This window comes from Danio aesculapii, chromosome 13 (genome assembly GCF_903798145.1).
Source record: "Danio aesculapii chromosome 13, fDanAes4.1, whole genome shotgun sequence".
Classification (NCBI taxonomy): Eukaryota; Metazoa; Chordata; class Actinopteri; order Cypriniformes; family Danionidae; genus Danio; species Danio aesculapii.
The window spans coordinates 39450713-39469304 of NC_079447.1; the positions used below are offsets into that span (position 1 = coordinate 39450713).

The 18592-nt window shown below is 34.7% G+C and overlaps 1 protein-coding gene across 3 annotated transcripts in view; it reads right to left on the reverse strand.

Annotated features, from left to right (window-relative positions):
• washc2c (WASH complex subunit 2C) overlaps positions 1–18592 on the reverse strand; it is a 49561-nt gene that overhangs the window by 27508 nt on the left and 3461 nt on the right. For all 3 annotated transcript variants that reach the window (XM_056470538.1, XM_056470539.1, XM_056470537.1), the window contains exons 2-16: positions 16850–16989; positions 16589–16753; positions 14302–14370; positions 14036–14209; positions 10910–11003; positions 10763–10824; positions 10529–10588; positions 8451–8552; positions 7144–7228; positions 6990–7055; positions 5134–5255; positions 4959–5028; positions 2604–2654; positions 2328–2510; positions 2076–2245 (exon numbers count right to left, since the gene is read on the reverse strand). In XM_056470538.1, the coding sequence (XP_056326513.1) occupies positions 2076–2245; positions 2328–2510; positions 2604–2654; positions 4959–5028; positions 5134–5255; positions 6990–7055; positions 7144–7228; positions 8451–8552; positions 10529–10588; positions 10763–10824; positions 10910–11003; positions 14036–14209; positions 14302–14370; positions 16589–16753; positions 16850–16978 (1602 nt within the window). In that variant the 5' untranslated portion in view covers positions 16979–16989. The remainder of the gene's footprint in view (positions 1–2075; positions 2246–2327; positions 2511–2603; positions 2655–4958; positions 5029–5133; positions 5256–6989; positions 7056–7143; positions 7229–8450; positions 8553–10528; positions 10589–10762; positions 10825–10909; positions 11004–14035; positions 14210–14301; positions 14371–16588; positions 16754–16849; positions 16990–18592) is intronic.

The window sequence follows — 18592 nt, forward strand, 5'->3', positions numbered from 1 at the left end:
CCACATATATGTAAAATTACATTGTATCAAAAGATGATGCTTAGGTTTTTATTCTTATTAGGTTCTAATAAGCCCAAATAGCAAAGAGAAAAAAAATGTATGTAAAAAAACACCTTGGGCCTTAAGAGGTTAATAAGAATACTGTGTCAATAACTAAATTTTGACAAAAATGTTAGATAGAACCTTATAATTCTAAGGTGATGATTTGTTACGAATGTAGCCTTTTATTAGTAGATTTAAATCCAAAGGTGGGATTTTGACTCCCTTTAGCTTTCCTGTTAGGGCTGTTTTGGCGGCTTTGTCGGGCCAGTAGGAACCTTTCAAATTTAATGAATGCGGAAGTAAATGATGTCATGGACCCGGTACGCAGAGTTTAACTCTTATTTAATGTTTTTACGCTATAAATGCAATTGGAATCACTTGTTTGATAAACAAAGCTGGACAGAAAATATGACTTAATAGACAGAACATCTTAACATTTGTATAATGGCCTGTTTCCACTGAGAGGTACAGAACGGGCTGGTACCTTTATCAGGCTTGTGTTTTTTCACTGCCAAATAGGTACCCTTTTGGTGGGTGTGTTGTATGACCGAAAGTTTTAGATGATGTCATTTTTACTCGAGAAAATGTCACAGTAACGCTGTACGGGTCGTTCACATATCATATGAGAAGCATTACTCATAAAACAGATGCTTTATACACATACAGTAAATACTTGTGTATAAATGTTCATTACTAACCTATGAACATGATTTGATTATAACTGCAGATCAATGATCTGATAGCATACTATAATGTCTGCGATAAAATAAATAAATAAATGCAACATATATGAACACATACAGACCCTTACAGTCTCCGATATGTTATCAATTACAGAAAAACTATACACAGCATACATATAACCCTTATTTGGGTTTAAAAACATCACGAAATATAGCCCACAGTCATTGCAAACCTCTCATCCATGTCTTTAATCTTCACCAGCAAATGTAACCTCTTGTTAGAAAGTAATTCCTTCATTCCGAATTCATAATAGTCCAAAAGGCGATGATAATAATTAAACACGGCGGTTTCTTCATGTTTTATGTTGCAGAAAAATCATTTGCTGCTGTTTTTTCACGCTTCACTCTCACGTTTGTCCGTTTCTGAAAGGATCGGATATCAGAAGCGCTTCAATGATCACGCACATGTTATTAATGAGCTCATAAAGTTCGCTATTTCAAATATAACATAGACGCACGGCAAGCTCTCTGGAGAAAGTGAAACCGCTCTCACTTTTAGACGGGCTCATAAAACAACAACAGGACACAGCAGATTTCGTTTTTCTTGGCTTTGTGGCTGTTCATCAAGACGACGACAAGGTTTGTTTGAGCTTGGGTCGACCATGGCTCATTATTTAATGTATATATTATTACTGTGTAATGTCTCAGCTTTAAAAAAAAATTTTAAATGGCGGTTCCTTTGTTTTCAATCTCCTGCTTCTGCGAGTGACATTCCTCTGTAAACCAATAACGTTCAGCTGCACGTCTTGCTCTGCCTTTTGGTACCCTTTTCTTGTGCTAGGTACCCTTTTGAAAGGGTGCTAAAAAAGTGGTACGATACGGTTCGCTTTTAGGTACCCTTTGACAGTGGAAACGGCCATAAAAGCCAAATCGTACTGTACCGTACCGTACCACTCAGTGGAAATGGGCCATAATATTCAGTAATATAACTGAAATATAAATGTGAAAAACTGAATTAATAAATAAATAAATATTAGACACATTTACATACAGTAAGTAAATAAACAGAATGATGTGTTCCACAATCTGCTAAATCTTGTGTATTTATGCAGGCAAAGACTATGTCTGGGCCTAATCAGAAGGTTTGATTCATAAAAAAGTCTTAAAGTCTTAAGGCAGTCATTTTTACTGTAAAAATCTGCTTAATTTGAAGTTTACGTGACTAACATTTTGAGTTCACCTCATTTGTTTCTATTAAGTACAGTGAACTTTTTAAATCTATTTAAGTTAAATGAACTCAGTTTTACAGTTTGGTTTGACAGCGTGCATAAGGATAATTATCAAGCAAACCTTTTTCTCAGGAGGACGCGTCTCCTCCTCTCCGTTGGCTCTTATGTCCTGCTGAGGAAGACCTGCAATGGCTTTCCCACTGAACATTGCTGTATCGTCATCTTCATCCTCCTCCTCATCAGCTTCCCCAAACAGGTCTACGGTTTTCTTTGGCATTTTTTTATCTTGTCCTGATCACAATTTAAAAGCATTTATGATTGCTTAAAACAACAGTCAGTTTAATAAGCTGCAGGGTAAATGTGAAAGATTTACCAGGGGTGGATTTGCTTTGCGTCTTTCCACTGAAAAAATCATCATCTTCTTCGTCATCGTCAAAGAGTCCTCCTCCAATAGAGGCACGTTTCGGAGCCGGCTGGGCTTTAGGCTGCGCCGGACTCCTGCTGTCGCTGCTCTTTGGAGACTCGGAATCATTTGCTGAGCCAAGTAGGCTGTTACCTGCGGTGAAAGTATATTACTCATTAGTAACTACTGCAAAGTTGTATGTAAAACATTGTGTGGGTATGCAAAGTGAATGCTGTTAATGCTTACCAGGAAAGATGGAGACTGCGCCGGTGGGTATTTTTTTCTTTTTATGGGGCTCTACAAAAGCACATAAAAAAGATAAGGTGACTACTATGGAAATTCAGCTTTTATTTAGTATGTCTGAGCACAGTGAATATTTCCGAATGACAAAGAGACCGGGTGTGGAATAGATATTATCAGCCAGTCATTATGATAAAACAAACATCCTGATGCAAAGCTTGTTAAATAGCCTTTACAAAATACACAAATTATAACATGCATAAATAAATAAATATCTTTATAGTCTGTCAGTTATTGTAAATGTCAAACATGCACAAATAAATAGAAAGAACTGTTTTTGTACAGTCAGTTTGTATGACTATTTGTAATATAAATAAAAAAATATAAAAAAGAATTGCTGCTATTTATTTTTGTCTTTTAAATGCTGCAGTATTTACAAATGTGCTTTAATAAATATAAATACATTTTAAATATTTACAATTATTTAAGCCAATTATTACACATGAGCATTTACTAAGTACACCAATAAATCCAAATTTTGGGGTGGAATTTCATGCTTTTCTTTTTTTATATATTTACAATTATTTAAGCCAGCTATTATACATGGTAATTTACTAAATACACAAATAAATTTAAATTTTCGGGGGGTCTTTTAATTATTTTTTTATATCTATATTTTTACAATTATCTAAGCCAGTAATTACACATGGACATTTACTAAACACAAAATTAAATACAAATAATTTTTGGGGATTTAACTAATATTTTTTTAATACTGAGCAATCTGTTAAAATGGTCTACTTAAAAATATAGAAATAAACAAAAACATACATTTAAAAAAAAAAAAAAAGACCAGCAGTCAGCATATATCGTTGGATAACTGGCTGAATGCTGATCTTTAAAATACAGGTTTCTTTTTATTTATAATTTTTTTTTTTAAATCTTTATCAATAAAAAAAATAAACAACAAAATGTACAAATAAACAGAAATATATATTTTTACATTTATTTATTTACAAAAATGTTTCATGGTTCATATTAGATTTGGCTAGGGCTGGGTGATTTGGCCTAAAATCAAAATCTCGATTTATTTAAAAAGGTGGTCCAGAATGTAATTTTAAGGCTTGGTTGTGTTTATAAGATGCAAAGCAATGTGTGCTCATGTTTCACTTGAAGGAAATCATGTCGTTTTTTCATAAATCTTACTTTGATTATATACAGCTACTCAGCTAACATGAATCCTCCAGGAAAAATTAGATTGATTAAAAGTTCTGAATGTTGGTTTCAATTACCTTCCGATTAAATCGTACAGCCCTAATTAGGAGGAGGATGATTTTTTTTTTTTTTTTGTGAATGATTGCAAAAATGGGCGGATTTAATGATTGGATAAAACGATAAATAGAATCACAGAGGAGTCTGCAATTTTAAAAGAAAATCATGTAATGATATTTTTTTTAAACTATAAAGTAAAAAAAATGAACATAAATAGCTTGTAATAACACTAATTTGAAAAAATTTTCTGCTGACTGATAATTCAAGATACAAAAAAGTGCTACAATTGCTATTTTGGATGCACCAGATTTTCAGCCGCGAAAAATTTGCAACTGAAAATGGTTTGCAATAGTGTTGTCATAGCAATGCTGAAAAAACAACACCTCTCATTCACTGTCAACAAATTGTTACTGTTAATAAAATGTAGTTATTTTAATGGCTTGTATTTTTTTTTAAATCAGCAGAATTTTGGTTATTGCCTTAAAACGGTCTCAAAATTGCTTTATATTATTTATAATAAAATGATAAATAATTATTACAAATTATTTTTGGTTTTGATAGAGGATATTCTTTTCGGTGTATCCCTAATTTAAACGTCATGCATGATTATAAGCCCTGTTTACACCTGCTTTTTTTTTCAAATCGGATCACAAATGGACAACACTAAATCTATTTAGAATAAAATTGCAAAATAAAGAGAAAGTTCTCAAGCGCTCACACTTTTTGAATGCATACTACCTAGTGGAAATAGTAATGCATCTTTGGTGATTGTGTGCAACCAGGTCACCAAAAACATGTTAAAGGAATAGTTCATCAACTTTTATGAATGTCTTTCTTCTGATGAACACAAAACAAGATAGAAGAATGTTGGGAATTGATATCCATAGAACAAAGAGTACTGTAGAAGTCATTTTTTTCCCAACATTCTTCAGAATATCTCCCTTTGTGTTCATCAGAAGAATGAAACTCAAGCAGGTTTGAAAACAAGTGAAGAACGATGGCATATTTTTCATTTTTGGGTGAACTATCTCTTTAATACCAAGTGGAACTGAGACAGAAAAGTGAAATTAATGTCAAATATTTACTTACCGGTTGGCTGTGCTACTGTCTTCTCCTTTTCCACAGGCACATTTTTGGGTGCTTCAGAAAACAGATCTCCCTGAGGAACAGATGATATGAACTGACTATTGAAGAATACTGCTATATACATTAGTCTAGTACATGTGTTTTGTATAAGCAGGATGTTAATATTGATCAAACCAACCTCTTCGTCATCATCAAACAGGCCTTTGCCTCCACTAAAGAGACCACCCTTCCCGCCGAACGGAGAATATTCCTCATCTTCCATTGTTGGTGGTCTGAACATCTCATCCTGATCATCTTCCACTGGAATAGCATACACATAATATATGGCATTTAGTAAGGCGATATATGGCATTTATTTAGTAAGAAGCTATATCTTACAGATTGCCTTACATTTTTGTACAAACTTAGGTGCAACAATGCCAAAAATGTAAAAAATAATAATAATAATAATTAAAAAACAAAATAGCTAAAACAAAACATGCTGTATAGTAAACTACCATTCAAATGTTTGAGGTCAGTAAGAGTTTTAAAAGGAAATGAACACCTAATAATAAATCAGCTAATACTATTACTTATTATTAATAAGAAAGATTGCGTTAAAGTTTTCTAATGAGAAGGGAAAAAATACATTAATTAAATATATTAAAACATCTTTGAAACGCCTCTCTGGCAGTATACTCGGGTATTCTGTCTGAATGGCAAAACATCAGATTCTCCAAAACTGTTTGCCAATCTTCCGATTACATATTTCGAATCACCAATATAAATAAAAAACAACAGTCTCATAAATTTAGTTTTTAAACATTCGAATCAAACAAAAAATGCATATTTTCAAGTTGCCCGAGCTAATGCGCACTCGATAAGAACGAGATCACGACACCAACCTCATTTATGGTCGCTTAACACATTTTTATCATCTGGATAATGATTGTGGTATCGCGCTGCTCTTCTCAAGTAATTCAAAACCTGGTCTTGATGACGAATCTTCTCCAGAAATTAAAGTGACTCTGTTTACAAGTTTGTGGGCGTTTGAGTAATTGCTGTCATGTGATGCATTTGACAAGTCAAACTGTACCTCGCATTTGTTTCATACAGATTACAAAACCAAAAAGCTTTTGTTTTCAAATGGTTCATTTAAAAGTAGAGATTTCAAGCTTTATTTGGATATATTTCTTATGTGAAGCAAGTATTCGCTGAGATTCCAGTGTGTTTGTTGACCACCAAACTGTCGTAAAAGCACACATCTGGTCCGAGCTTCTCTGTCAATCTATATCAATCGATGATTGGCTCCCGTAATAGTAGGCAGGGCTTCATTCGCCATATTGACCGTTACACTTTTCCACATTCAAAACTATACGAGTGACATGTCTTGTGCATTCTATAGTCTCTGATTAAAACTAGAAATGTGTTTATAATGATGTAATATTATATGTATATTTTAATATTGTATTTCACAATGTCATATAATACTTTTTATTTTTAAAATGATAATAAGTAATAATTACTTACTATAAAATACAGAAAATTGGACTTGTTCATGAGTTTTTCTCAAAAAAAATTTTTTTTAAATGAGGGCGCACTCACACTATGCTATCCGAACCGTGTCCAGGCGCGTTTCTCTGTTCGTTTGACAAGTGTGAGTGCTCCAAATCAAGCTCAGACAGTTTAGTTGGCAGAAAAAAATTCTTATTATTATTTTGCAAACCCCACTGGTGGAATATTTTGCTTGTTTTAAGGTTTGTTATAAATTTTCTAAATAAAAATAAATAATATTTTTTTGATATTTGGAATGAAAACAAACAAGAAAAAAACTTTTAAGCAAGAAAATTTCGCAGTGTGACCCTGAACTGAATCTTTCCTAGTCAAGTATACTGTATAAGCACGTAAACTACATGTAAATAAATATACAAATACATAAAATAATGTGCAACCGTAAACTCTTACTGACTATAAAAAATTTGCGTACAGAGTGCAAAATATGGCATGATGATTTGATAAGCATGTGTTATGAAGTGAACACACAGTTGCTCATACCCTGAGGTTTCGGCACTTTCTTGGTTTTACTCTTCTTGCTGGTGGTGGATGGGCCTGATGACAATGCTTGAGAACAAACAAATGCATGCACCAATAAACCAAATGGAAAGCTGAAAATGGGTTAAAAACGTAAACATGTTCTTAGTGATCATACATGAGCGATCCGCTTCTGACTTGCTTTGAGTCTCTCCTTTGATTCTGGCTGCGAGTTCATCAGCAAAGGATGGTACACCAGTGTCCTGAAAGACATTGGATACAAGACATTTAAAGGTGCAGTATGTAAGTTTGACACAGAGGTTGAATTACTGTAGGTATTACATTCCTGGATCAAAACAAACGCAAGCACAGGTTGGCAGATTGACCAATAGGAGCGAGTCTGACGATCGAGCCTAGATGTTCTATATAAAAGCAACAGCATGCGATAGAAGGTATATTCTTTATAATAAAAAGACTTTTGTCCTATCCAACACCTCGAATTTATATTTTAGAAACAGCTTCTATTTCTTGCAGCTGAACAACAGGATAAACTGACAATGATCACCTCAGGTACACCACATGTGCTTTATTCAGTGTTAAATGCTAACAATGTGAGTTTGAATGCCATTTGACATGACGTTTATTGCCATACTACTGAAAGCAGCAGCAGATAGTTCAGCTCAAATCTTGAAAATAAAATAAACCATTTGAAATTGAACTTTAGAACCGTCACTCAATGCAAGCCAACACGTATAAGTGATTCGGCATGTGCATTTAAAAATGATAAAGAGGTTTAATATGTATTAATTAGATTATAAACCTTACCATTTCATGAGTATCTATCATGCATTATCTGTGCTTCTGAATGGCTGAATTTAAAGTTGTGTTTCGTCCAAATTCCTTATCACTGCAAATCTCCTCATGTTGTGTGTTGTTAGGACACGGGGTTACTATGCAACCTGCTCACCTAAATGTTTACGCTCGTAATATTTATTTTGTTTGCTAATTAATAACCTCATGAGGAACTTTGACTCTGCATCTCATTTCGGAGTCTGCTAACATTACTGTCCACCAGAGGTCACATTTCAGTCACGGGTGCATGCTTTCAGAGCCTTTCTTACTGAATAAATGAAATACGCTGTTTTCCATCAAGGCAACCCAGAGGGCTGAAATATAATTGGCTAAAATGGCAGTGGGCAGGTTAAAGGAAACCAAAACAAAGATTGCACCGGGACGTAACAGACATTTCAGAGTAGAATATCTGACTTTAAATCTGACCTTAAATCTGACCTTAAAAAAAATGTTTACTTAGCATGTTTCTTAAATATCTGCAAACATTTTATAGTATTTTTATGCTTTAGAAGAGTCAAAAACTTTCATACAACACCTTTAATGTTATGGTTTAGTGCACACATAATAGATAACTTCTCATAATTAGTTAATGATGTCAGAGCTGAGGTGTTCAGAAAATGCAAAGATAGTGACCTTTTTGAGGTCGTCTTCATCTTCATCCTTATCAGACCCTCCAAAGATGTCAGAATCGTCGTTCTCCTCATCGGCATCATCGTAACTAGCAATGGACGGTTTCTGTGGAATAAACAAAGAAGAATTTTTCAGGACCACACTCGAAACCAAGGGGTAAGAAAATTCCCAGAATACACAACAACGGTAGGACAGCTACAGCCAGAAGTAAGGAGATCCACAAACTAGTATTATTTGTCATTATTTCGAATTTTTACAACAAACAAGCATATGTTTTAATATATTCATAACCGCGTTTATGTTTTAATGCCATGCTTTAAAAAAAACAAAAAAACGTTAAAACAAAAACCACTCAGTTTCGCTAGCTATAATCCATAATAAAAACTCCTGTATAGCAGTCCTACAACATTCCGACAGTCTAGTGGCTGGAAATGATCTTTTTACAGTGTCTGCTATAATGTTAATGTTGTTTTTTGTGTGTTTACATAGATGAATATGGCCACTGTGTAAATATGATCTTACGATCTTATTGCCACATTATTTGTCATGATAACATAATATATGCCTTCAGTGATCTCCTGAAAATAAATCCCAAAAAAATAAAACAACTGGAATAACTACAGCAGTCGTGATCATTGATTTCATATGAAGCAAGAGAGTCTCATTTCTTGGGGGTAAATTTTGATGCCCTTCCCTTTCACACTCAGTTTGAAGGGCCAAAGGGAAGGGGTACAAAAATAGGATTGGGCCTTTGTCTGGTTTACCTAATTAAAGCTTTAAAATAATACATTTATCACCTTTTTTGAAGTAATAAATTCATTGATTTAAGAAAATAAATTTTAAAATAGCCATAAATGCTTAAATAAAAACAAATTCACAGTAGTTCCTTTATAATATGCTTATTTGGTTTAGTTTAGCTGGAATAAAAGTTTTTTTTTTGTCTCTTTAAATCAAAAAGCAGTTTTTAATTTTAATTTTTAAGGACAATATTATAAGCCCCTTTTTAAAAAATATATTTTGGCTGTCTACAAAAAAAAACTGTTTTCTAATGACTTGCCTAATTCACCCAACTTGCCTAGTTAACCTAATTATCATAGTTACAGTAAGTCTTTATATTGTACTTCAAGCTGAATACTAATATCTTGCATAATAACTAGAAAAATGTTATTCATGGTAAAGACAAAAGAAATGAATTATTTTCAATTAGTAAAACTATTATGTTTAAAAAATGTGTTGAAAATAATATCTCCCTTAAGCAACACTTGTGAAATATTTATTATTTATGTTAAATATTTATTTATTAATGTTAAAAATTACATTTTCACAGGAGTCATTACATGTTCGTTATTGGATAATTCTGTTCCCTAGTTTTGCTTTCTAAAGCTGCCGTCACACTGAACTTTTCTCTCCATAGACTGCGTCAGACCGGAAACGCAAACTCGTGCGACAAGTTTCGCAGTACGCTGCGTTGCAAAGTTCAAGCTTGGTGAACTCTGACCTGCGAAATCGCATCACTTGAGACCAATCGAGGATCAAAACATGACCTCTCTGGACAGAAATTTTAAATATGGACCAATCACTGGCTTTTTTAAATGTCTAATCATCTTGTTTAATCCCGCCCCTTTTCGCAGCGCCGTATGACAGAATTTCGCATGCTCAAACTCTAGTGTGACCGCAGCTTAATGTTAGTAAGTCATCAGAATGAGCAGGTGCAGCTAATTTGACGACCTACTTAAGAAACTGCAAAAATGTGTTCCAGCTTCGGAAGATCATTTAAAGTCTGCTGTTTTGCTTATCCACTGATTCTATTATTTTTGTTTATTTTGGAATTAGATCTTCAGTTACGTGTTGTTCTTTTGAACCTTATATGTTATGTTAGACATTTAATTTGCATATGGGTTACGTTTGTGCCCCTTTTATATTTTTTTGTTTAGTTTTAGGCATTTTCATCCTATTTGGTTCCATTCGCTTCTTAATTTGTTACATGCTTGAGCCGGCACGCAACATGAGGGCTAATAATTTTGACTTAAACTGTTTATAAGCTTTACATTTCCTATTCACCTTTACATTTACAATCTTACCTTCTTAAAGTTGCCATGGACTTCCTCATCCTGGTCAGAGTAATCGTCCTGGTCAGAATGCTTTTGTAATATTATCCAAAACGACCCAGAAATAAACACATTTTTAATCAAGTTTTAATAAAAATTTGCATTTTCTTCAATAAATAAAACATTTAAATTATCTCAAAATATTAAATTGAAATTTTTCAACTCAAATCAAAGTAAATGTACGTATTTATCATCATCATCTCTCACCTCATCGCCATCGTCGACATCACTCTCAAGGACACTGTCTCTGTCACTACCAATAGACATTTCTATAAAGCACAGCAAACAGACCAAAGTTAAACAGCCAATGATGACAAAAAAATCATTCTTAAATTAACATTATGGAATATTCACCATCACTGGACAGATCTCCCAGACCAACATCATCCTGATCCATAAAGGCTTGAGACCCGATCAAGTAAGGCAAAGGCCTGTCCACATACAAATCCTACCAATGAAAACACATGCAGAAACAGTGGTCACAGTGTGCACACGGATATGATTTAGGGTGTTATTTTAAATAAAAATAACAATAATTCTAAAAAAACATGTTTTATTACCACTAAATGGCTGATATACAATTGAAGACAACCGTATTAGATGAGATTTCCAACCATCTCCCAAGTATCTTTTTTTTTTATAATGTTTATTGGATTTTCACAATAATACAGACATAACAAAACATCTTCAAAAGATACGCAAAGAAAAATATCAACACAAAACAACAAAGAAAAAAAAAAGGGACCTCATACTCGGGCTCACCGCAGCCCGTTGGCCTTAAGATGATAGAGAACAGTGGACAATAATAATTTAAGCTGATATATATTTTTAAAAAATCTGATTTATGCCAAACTGAATCACTGATTTATGCCAAACTTCATTCTGTCAGCTGGTGGCGCTATGACTATGACTCAATATTGGCATGTAGATGTCTTCAGGAGAGGAATTTTATGTGAAGTTTCAGGCAGATCAGACATTGTTTGGAATGCTTCCTCCTTCATGTTGAACACTGAACTATGTCAGCCCGCCATGGACATGCCCTTTGTTAAAAACTTTAGATCTTCACAATTTAGCATCACAAAGGCATTTAAACTAAACTAATGGAACATGGATTCGATGTGATTTGTAGTTGTAATTTGTTTGGAGTTTGTTACACTGTAAAACGTCATTTCCTGTTGCCAGCAGGTGGCACTATAACTGTATCTGGATATTGGCATGTAAACGTGTTCAGGTCAGGACTCTTATCAAACGTGTGAATTTTGAGGCAGATCAGACAATGCATGCCTGAGTTATAACAACTTGCTGTTTCATGGCGAATCGTTAACGTTTCAGAGTCCGCCATGGACATGCCCTTCGACGAAAACTCTAGATCTTCAAAATTTAACATCGCCACGGCCTTTAGATGACAATACCCAATTTTGGTGTTGATCTGATAAAATTCCTAGGAGGAAATCGTTAAAATATGTCTGTAAATGGCAAAAAACACCACTTTTTCAGCACAGAAAATTTAAAATATCATACTTCCTGTTGGGTTTGAGAGTTCCAAGAGACTTTTTTTGTAGGTTTTGGCATGTTTGATGTGTCTGCCAATTTTCGTGTGTCTGCATGAAACGTAGCTCGAGGGCCAGTCCGTCAAATGTGCATAGGTGGCGCTGTAGAGTCATTTTGCCTCAACCACTTCCAAAACCTATAGCAAACATAAATTTTTGCCACTTCTGGGGCATGTGCAAAGTTTTGCGAGTTTACGGGTATGTTTAGCCCCTCAAAAATTGCGATTCATTCTGGGGAAGTAGAAGGAGGAGGAGAAGAAGGAGAAGAAGAACAAGAAAAAGAAGAAGAAGAAGAAACAGAGCAATTTCAATGGGACCTACGCACCATTCTGGTGCTCGGTCTCTAATAATAATAATAAACGAAGCAATTACAGTAGGGCCTACGCACCATTTCGGTGCTCGGTGCTTAAAAAAGAAAAAAGCTCAGATTACATTTAAACAGGACTACCCCACATAAAACAGATCAGAAAAGGGCTAAAAACATTGTTTATTTTTCAGATAATAATACAGTTACAATATTCCTTTTAGCATGATAGCGCAAAGACTAGGTTGCAAATAATCCAAATATGGATTACAAACTTTGAAAAAATGTTCTTTTCTTGTGTAAAACATGGGTAAAATATTCCAGGGGAATTAACTCAAAAATGATCGAATGAGCTAATAAAAAAATTTTATAATATATTAACCTTTGCCCCCAGAAAAAAATATTTTACTTAATTGGGTTAGTGTTAAATCTCCATCATTTAAAGGTTGGCACAATGCAATGCAAATCCCTTTAGATACACTTATTTAGTAAATAAAGCAAGTCTCTCCAAAAATATATCTACTAAATCAGCGGTTCCCAACAGGAGAGTCCCGGCCCACAAGGGGGCCTCAGCGAACTCTGTAGGGGTCGCGTCATATTTTAAAAATTTCTTAGCAGTGGACAATTAGGAGAACACGTTGCCTTAGTTCATTTTATACCCTAGCTGACCAAGAAAAATTGGCAAAATTTCTCGCAACAATCCACACACTGATTGATAAAGCATAACAAATAACATGCAAGTATTAAAATGTAATAGCCTATATAATTTTTTCCGTATACACCAGTGTGGATACTAATATTTTTGTTATTGATATTCAAATAGGGCCAATTTAAAGCCCAAAGGTTTACGTCTTTCAGTTACAAATGGCCTACTGATGTTTTGCTCTTTTTATTTTACATTAGGCTATTATTTGTGCATAAACAAATCTAGATATAGTAATAAACATACCGTTTGTTTGAAAACAACATGTTTTGTCATCATTACTGCAAACTTATATGAGCGATAATTTCATCAAATGTGGAGGGGGGCCTTACAATATTTTCCAGGGGAAGAGGCTTCAGCCTCTGTTTAAACTCGTCTTTCTCTTACCAGGAGTATGCAAACTTACATTTTCCCATTGTGCCGTCTGTTTCGCTCTACGGTTTCACTACATGTGGAGAGCGTCACATCACCTTCCTGAGTTTGTGGCAAATAACGTGTCATCACAAGGACAGAGGAGCTTGGCCGGTCATGCCACGGCCCAAACCAATTACGTGGATCAAGCACACCATAGTTAATATTAGGAGGAAAATAAATATATTTATGCTTTTTGGAGTCAAACACTTCGGACAACGCTTAAACAACATTTAAGACCTTGTAAAAATGAGATTAAGACTTTTTAATACCTTTTAAGGGCCTTAATTTTCTCATAATTGATTTATCAACTTTTAATACTTTTTTAAGACCCTTCGTGATATTAATAGTACTGAAATTAATTTAAAAACTGAACAAATATCAATTTACACACCTTTACACATGTAAACAAATAGTCAATGAAGGGCTAAAAATCTGATGGGATTTCTGCAGGCGCAGATTCCATCTAGGCCTACTCATAATCAAATTAGTGCTCTAGAAAAACACTTCACCTTTGCTTCCAAAATAGGCTCTACTTTTTCTGGAACTTCCTCATCCTCAGAGTCCGAGTTTCCTGCTTTAATGTCCAGCTGTTCAAAAGCAGATTCCAGGACTTTCAGACCATAGTTGACGGCCTCTTGGACTTTGGGAATAAGTTCTGCTTCCTTCTGTTCTCGCGTCTTCTCCTTTACATGCATATTTAAAAGTGAAACTGCTTAGAAACATTGTCATTTTCATAATACTTTTCCAGTACAAAATCCTAGTAGAAATAACCTACCTGTTCAGGTTGTCTCTCGGTGGTTTCAGACTTTGGTGAAGGGTCTTCCACCTCTTCATCATAAACTCTCTAATGCATAAAAAAAACATTAGATTTCACAATACAGCCTTTATTTTAACACCCTCATATTTACTTGGAACTGCTCTAATCTGATCTCCCTGTTAGGAGGTGTGAACAATTGCTAATAAAATGCACAGTTGTGACACTTTTTAGTCTCAATGGAGGAGCGTTTAACAGGAAATGTAAAAATAAAAAAAGTGTAGAACACTCCCTTATTTTCTCACAGAAAATCTGTGATGAGTCAGTGTGGTATTGAATCATAATCATGTACTAGGGTATATACGGAAAGCAGAGAGTGAAATTCAATAGCTTTTTGACTCTTTTAGAATCTTTGCGTTCATGATATGATTCTGTACTATTGACTAATTCCCTATTTTAGAATTTAAGAAACCAAGAAAATGTGGAAGGAAAGGAAACAACTGCACTTACAACACAAAGATTCGGCATGTGGGCAGTTAGTGATTTAAAATTGTTTGAATTATTTTAAATTGATGTAAAATGCGTTTTTGTGAAAATATGCAACATAAAACATACCTCCACTAAACTAAAACATTATTTATATACCAAATAAAAATTCTAATTCACTCTTTTACTGTAGTTACAAGAATGGACCCTTTTCACAAGACTGTAATGAAAAAATACTTCCCCATTCACTCTAAGTTTACCCAACTATGACGACTTCCGCTACTGAGAAACCCGAAAATGTGAAAAGGGTCCCTAACTGTGTTTTCTTGGTTACCAAAGTAACCAAAGCAGTGTGATGTCAAATCTAGCTGGATTTCATCGATTTCATAAACAACGCAGAATCCCAATATTTGCAGATTAAATTTAGACAAACAGTATTTGTACAGTATTTATTACTCAAACCAAAATCTTTTTAGCCTTGGATTTTAGCCTTTTTACTAAACCCCAAAGTCATGTTTGTTAACATTGGTTAATGCACTGTGAGCTAACCTTTATTTCCATTAACTAACATTAATTATCATGTAATGTAAATACATTACCTAACATTAACTGGTATACCATTATTGTAAAGTGTGACCACTTTAGCATACAACTATATACGAATTACCGGTTTGTAAACATTCAGGATGCGCACGCAGCGAGGTTGCGGAAAAAAACAGGAGCGCTAGCATTTACAGCGAGGGAATGACATCCGATGTAGTCCAGAGTTGTTTGTTTTATTACAGATAAATTATATTGATTACATATTATGTAGAATATTTACATAATGCTTTCATCGTATTATAACAGCTTGTCAACCACTGACAAGCACAGTTATTCAGCAAAATTAACGTTAAAGTTAGCGGCGTTCGTCTGACAGGTCCATTTGCGATAGCACCCTCCCAATGGATATTATATAAGACGAAATGGCCAAGCATCCAACTCGAAATATACAACTATCTCATTGAAACTCCAAGTGATTTTACAAAAGAGAAGTTAAAGGCCTACAAGTCTTTGGATGCCAACAATTTTGTTGTGTATGTCTTGCATGTGCAAGAAATGATGTTCCATGATTACCAGATTTAAAACTTTGTAGTGCTAAAAACCGAGGTTCTGCCTTGCCAACAACAAGGAAAAGCAGACGGAGCTATACAAGACCTGGGAAATCATCAACAAGCAAAACAACTGCATTCTAACAGCGATCTGCACCTGTACAGCAGGGTATGTGAACTTTTGAATTTACATTTCATTCTAAGCATTCAGTGTCCGCAGTTTAATTCACCATATTTAACTGTTTTTGCTGAAATCATTGTTCCAATCAAAAACAAGTAAAGTGTATGATTCACCATAGCGTGAACTTACTTGACACAACATGAGATAACTGCAGAGTCAAGCATTTTTAATTAGGTCCTCACTCCATTCAGCTCTTACAATGGCTGTTAGCCAAAGACGTCTGCGATTGGCATTAAAAGCAGTGTGGAGTACGGTAAAGTTTAAGTTTTTTTATTTTAGGACTTTCGAATTTGGCATCCTACCGCACAAAACATGTTTGCTATTGCAACCGGTCTTTCTTTGCATCCGCGGTATGCGCGGTTGAACCCGTGTGACGTCATGTGTGACGTAGGTCAGTAATTTCCCTATACATCGTATAATAAAAATACTACAAAATGTAATCCTTTGTAAATAGCATTTAAGATTTTTAATACCTTTTAATGGCTTTAAATTTCCCTAAACTGATTGATCAACTTTTAATACTTTCCCGCGGACACCCCTGTGTACATACGTTTTCGATGAACTGTGTGTTGGACAGCATGAGGAAATCATTAAACACTGTATGTAGCTGGCTGTCGGTGGCTTTAGTGTCCCGAATGAGACCGTCCAGCTGCTTCTCAATCTCATGCGTCTTGGAAAGCATCCTCTGAGAGAAGTCTCGCAGGAAAAGAAACAGCTGCGCACATATAAAAAAAATCACAAAGTGTAAATCACCTGGACAGCCAAGAAGTAATGGAGTAAAACAGAAAAATGAATGCATTTCACTTTATACCCCAGAGTCTGCTGCCAGTGACCAGTTGGTGCTGGATTTCTGCATCTCTTCCAGTGTCCAGGGTCTCTCCCACACCTGCTCGGCCTCCCCATTGTGATTACTGGGGCCATTCTCCATAAAACTAGACATGATGGTTTAATCTGTTGATTAAAGATCAGAGTATGGAAATTGTCCTTCTAAATATTCCAGATTTTGATGTTTTACCTTTAGAAAAGGAATTATTTGATTTATTTTTAAACTTTCCAGTTGCTAGGGGCCTAACCTCTTTATTTGTTAATGCTTTAAAAAACAAAACACATTTATCTTCTCTTCATTTGAAAGTCACTTGGGAAGAAGACCTGGGGATTTTAATCTCTGAGACTGATTGGGATCAATGCCTTTTATCTGTTAATTTGTGTTCTATAAATTCTAGACACATCCTTATTCAGTATTACACAGACTTTACTATTCTAAAACAAAGCTTATCAATTCTATCCCTCGGCTTCCCCCACATGTGGCAAGCATAAAGCTGCTGAGGGTACCTTAGCACATCTTTTTTGATCCTGTGTTTAAATTCAAAGTTTCTGGTTAGAAATATTTCAGTTCTTTGCTAAGGTTTACGATTGTGTTTTACTCCCTGACCCAATGATAGCATGTTTTGGCTGGTCAGATTTTCTGGAGACTCTCAACTGAAATGTACGGTTACCTGTCCAGTATTGCATGATCACAGCTAACAATGTTCTCCTTTGTTTCTGGAAGAAAAATGTTAGGCCTCTTTTTTCTGACTGGCTTCTTGGACTCACCTTCACTTTATTATTTGGAAAGAATTAGATATACCGCTTCTAGGAACCGTGAAATTTGATAAAACGTGGGATCCAGTCTTTTTTCTTAAACAACATGAAGACTAAGGGCCTATATCATACACCAGGCACAATAAGGCGCAAGTCGTGTTTGCCCCAACATATTGCTATTTTCAGACCATCGCAACCTTAATTTTTCCATTTTTCCACCACGTTGTTCAAATAGCAAATCCATTTGCGGCAAGTTGTGGACCCATGGATGTTCTGGTCTAGAAAAGAGGTGTGTTAAGGCGCATTGTTGGCAGGATGCTATTTTAAGGAACTAAAATAGACTGAGCAATAGACCAGCTGAAAGCAGGTCTACAGTCCAGCGAAGAGCGCGTTAGTTATGTGTCTCTCTTACACATTGCTTAATACACACAGGATGTACAGAAATATGCAAATATCTTTACAAATGATAAAGAATAAAAGGATTAAAATATTACAACAATTACTACTTTCTACATAAATATAAAAACCGCTGCCTCCATTTCTTCATCTCGGGGGCCTTTTTTAAATTTATTCACGACAACTTGCTTTTGTATAATATTATTATTAGTAGTAGTAGTAGTAGTAGTAGTAGTATTAATATTATTATTAGTAGCAGTATTAATAGTTTTTATTAAATGAATATTTATATTTGCTTTATTAATAACAAGCTTAGATTTGTGCACCTGTCAGGTTTTAGTCCATATGGGACACAGGACGTGTGTGTGGATATAATGTGTGTTTTTTGACCACACTTCATTATTATTGTTCGTTTATTCATTTGCTGGAAATTAGAACTGAATTTAGAAATAGTTTTGAAACAAATCTTTGCACGTAACAAACAATATTAATTATGTAGGTTAATGGATGTCTGTGCATAGCCTACAACACCGTTTCCTTTTCCACGAAAGAGAAAAAAAGAAAGTGAAAGTAAAGG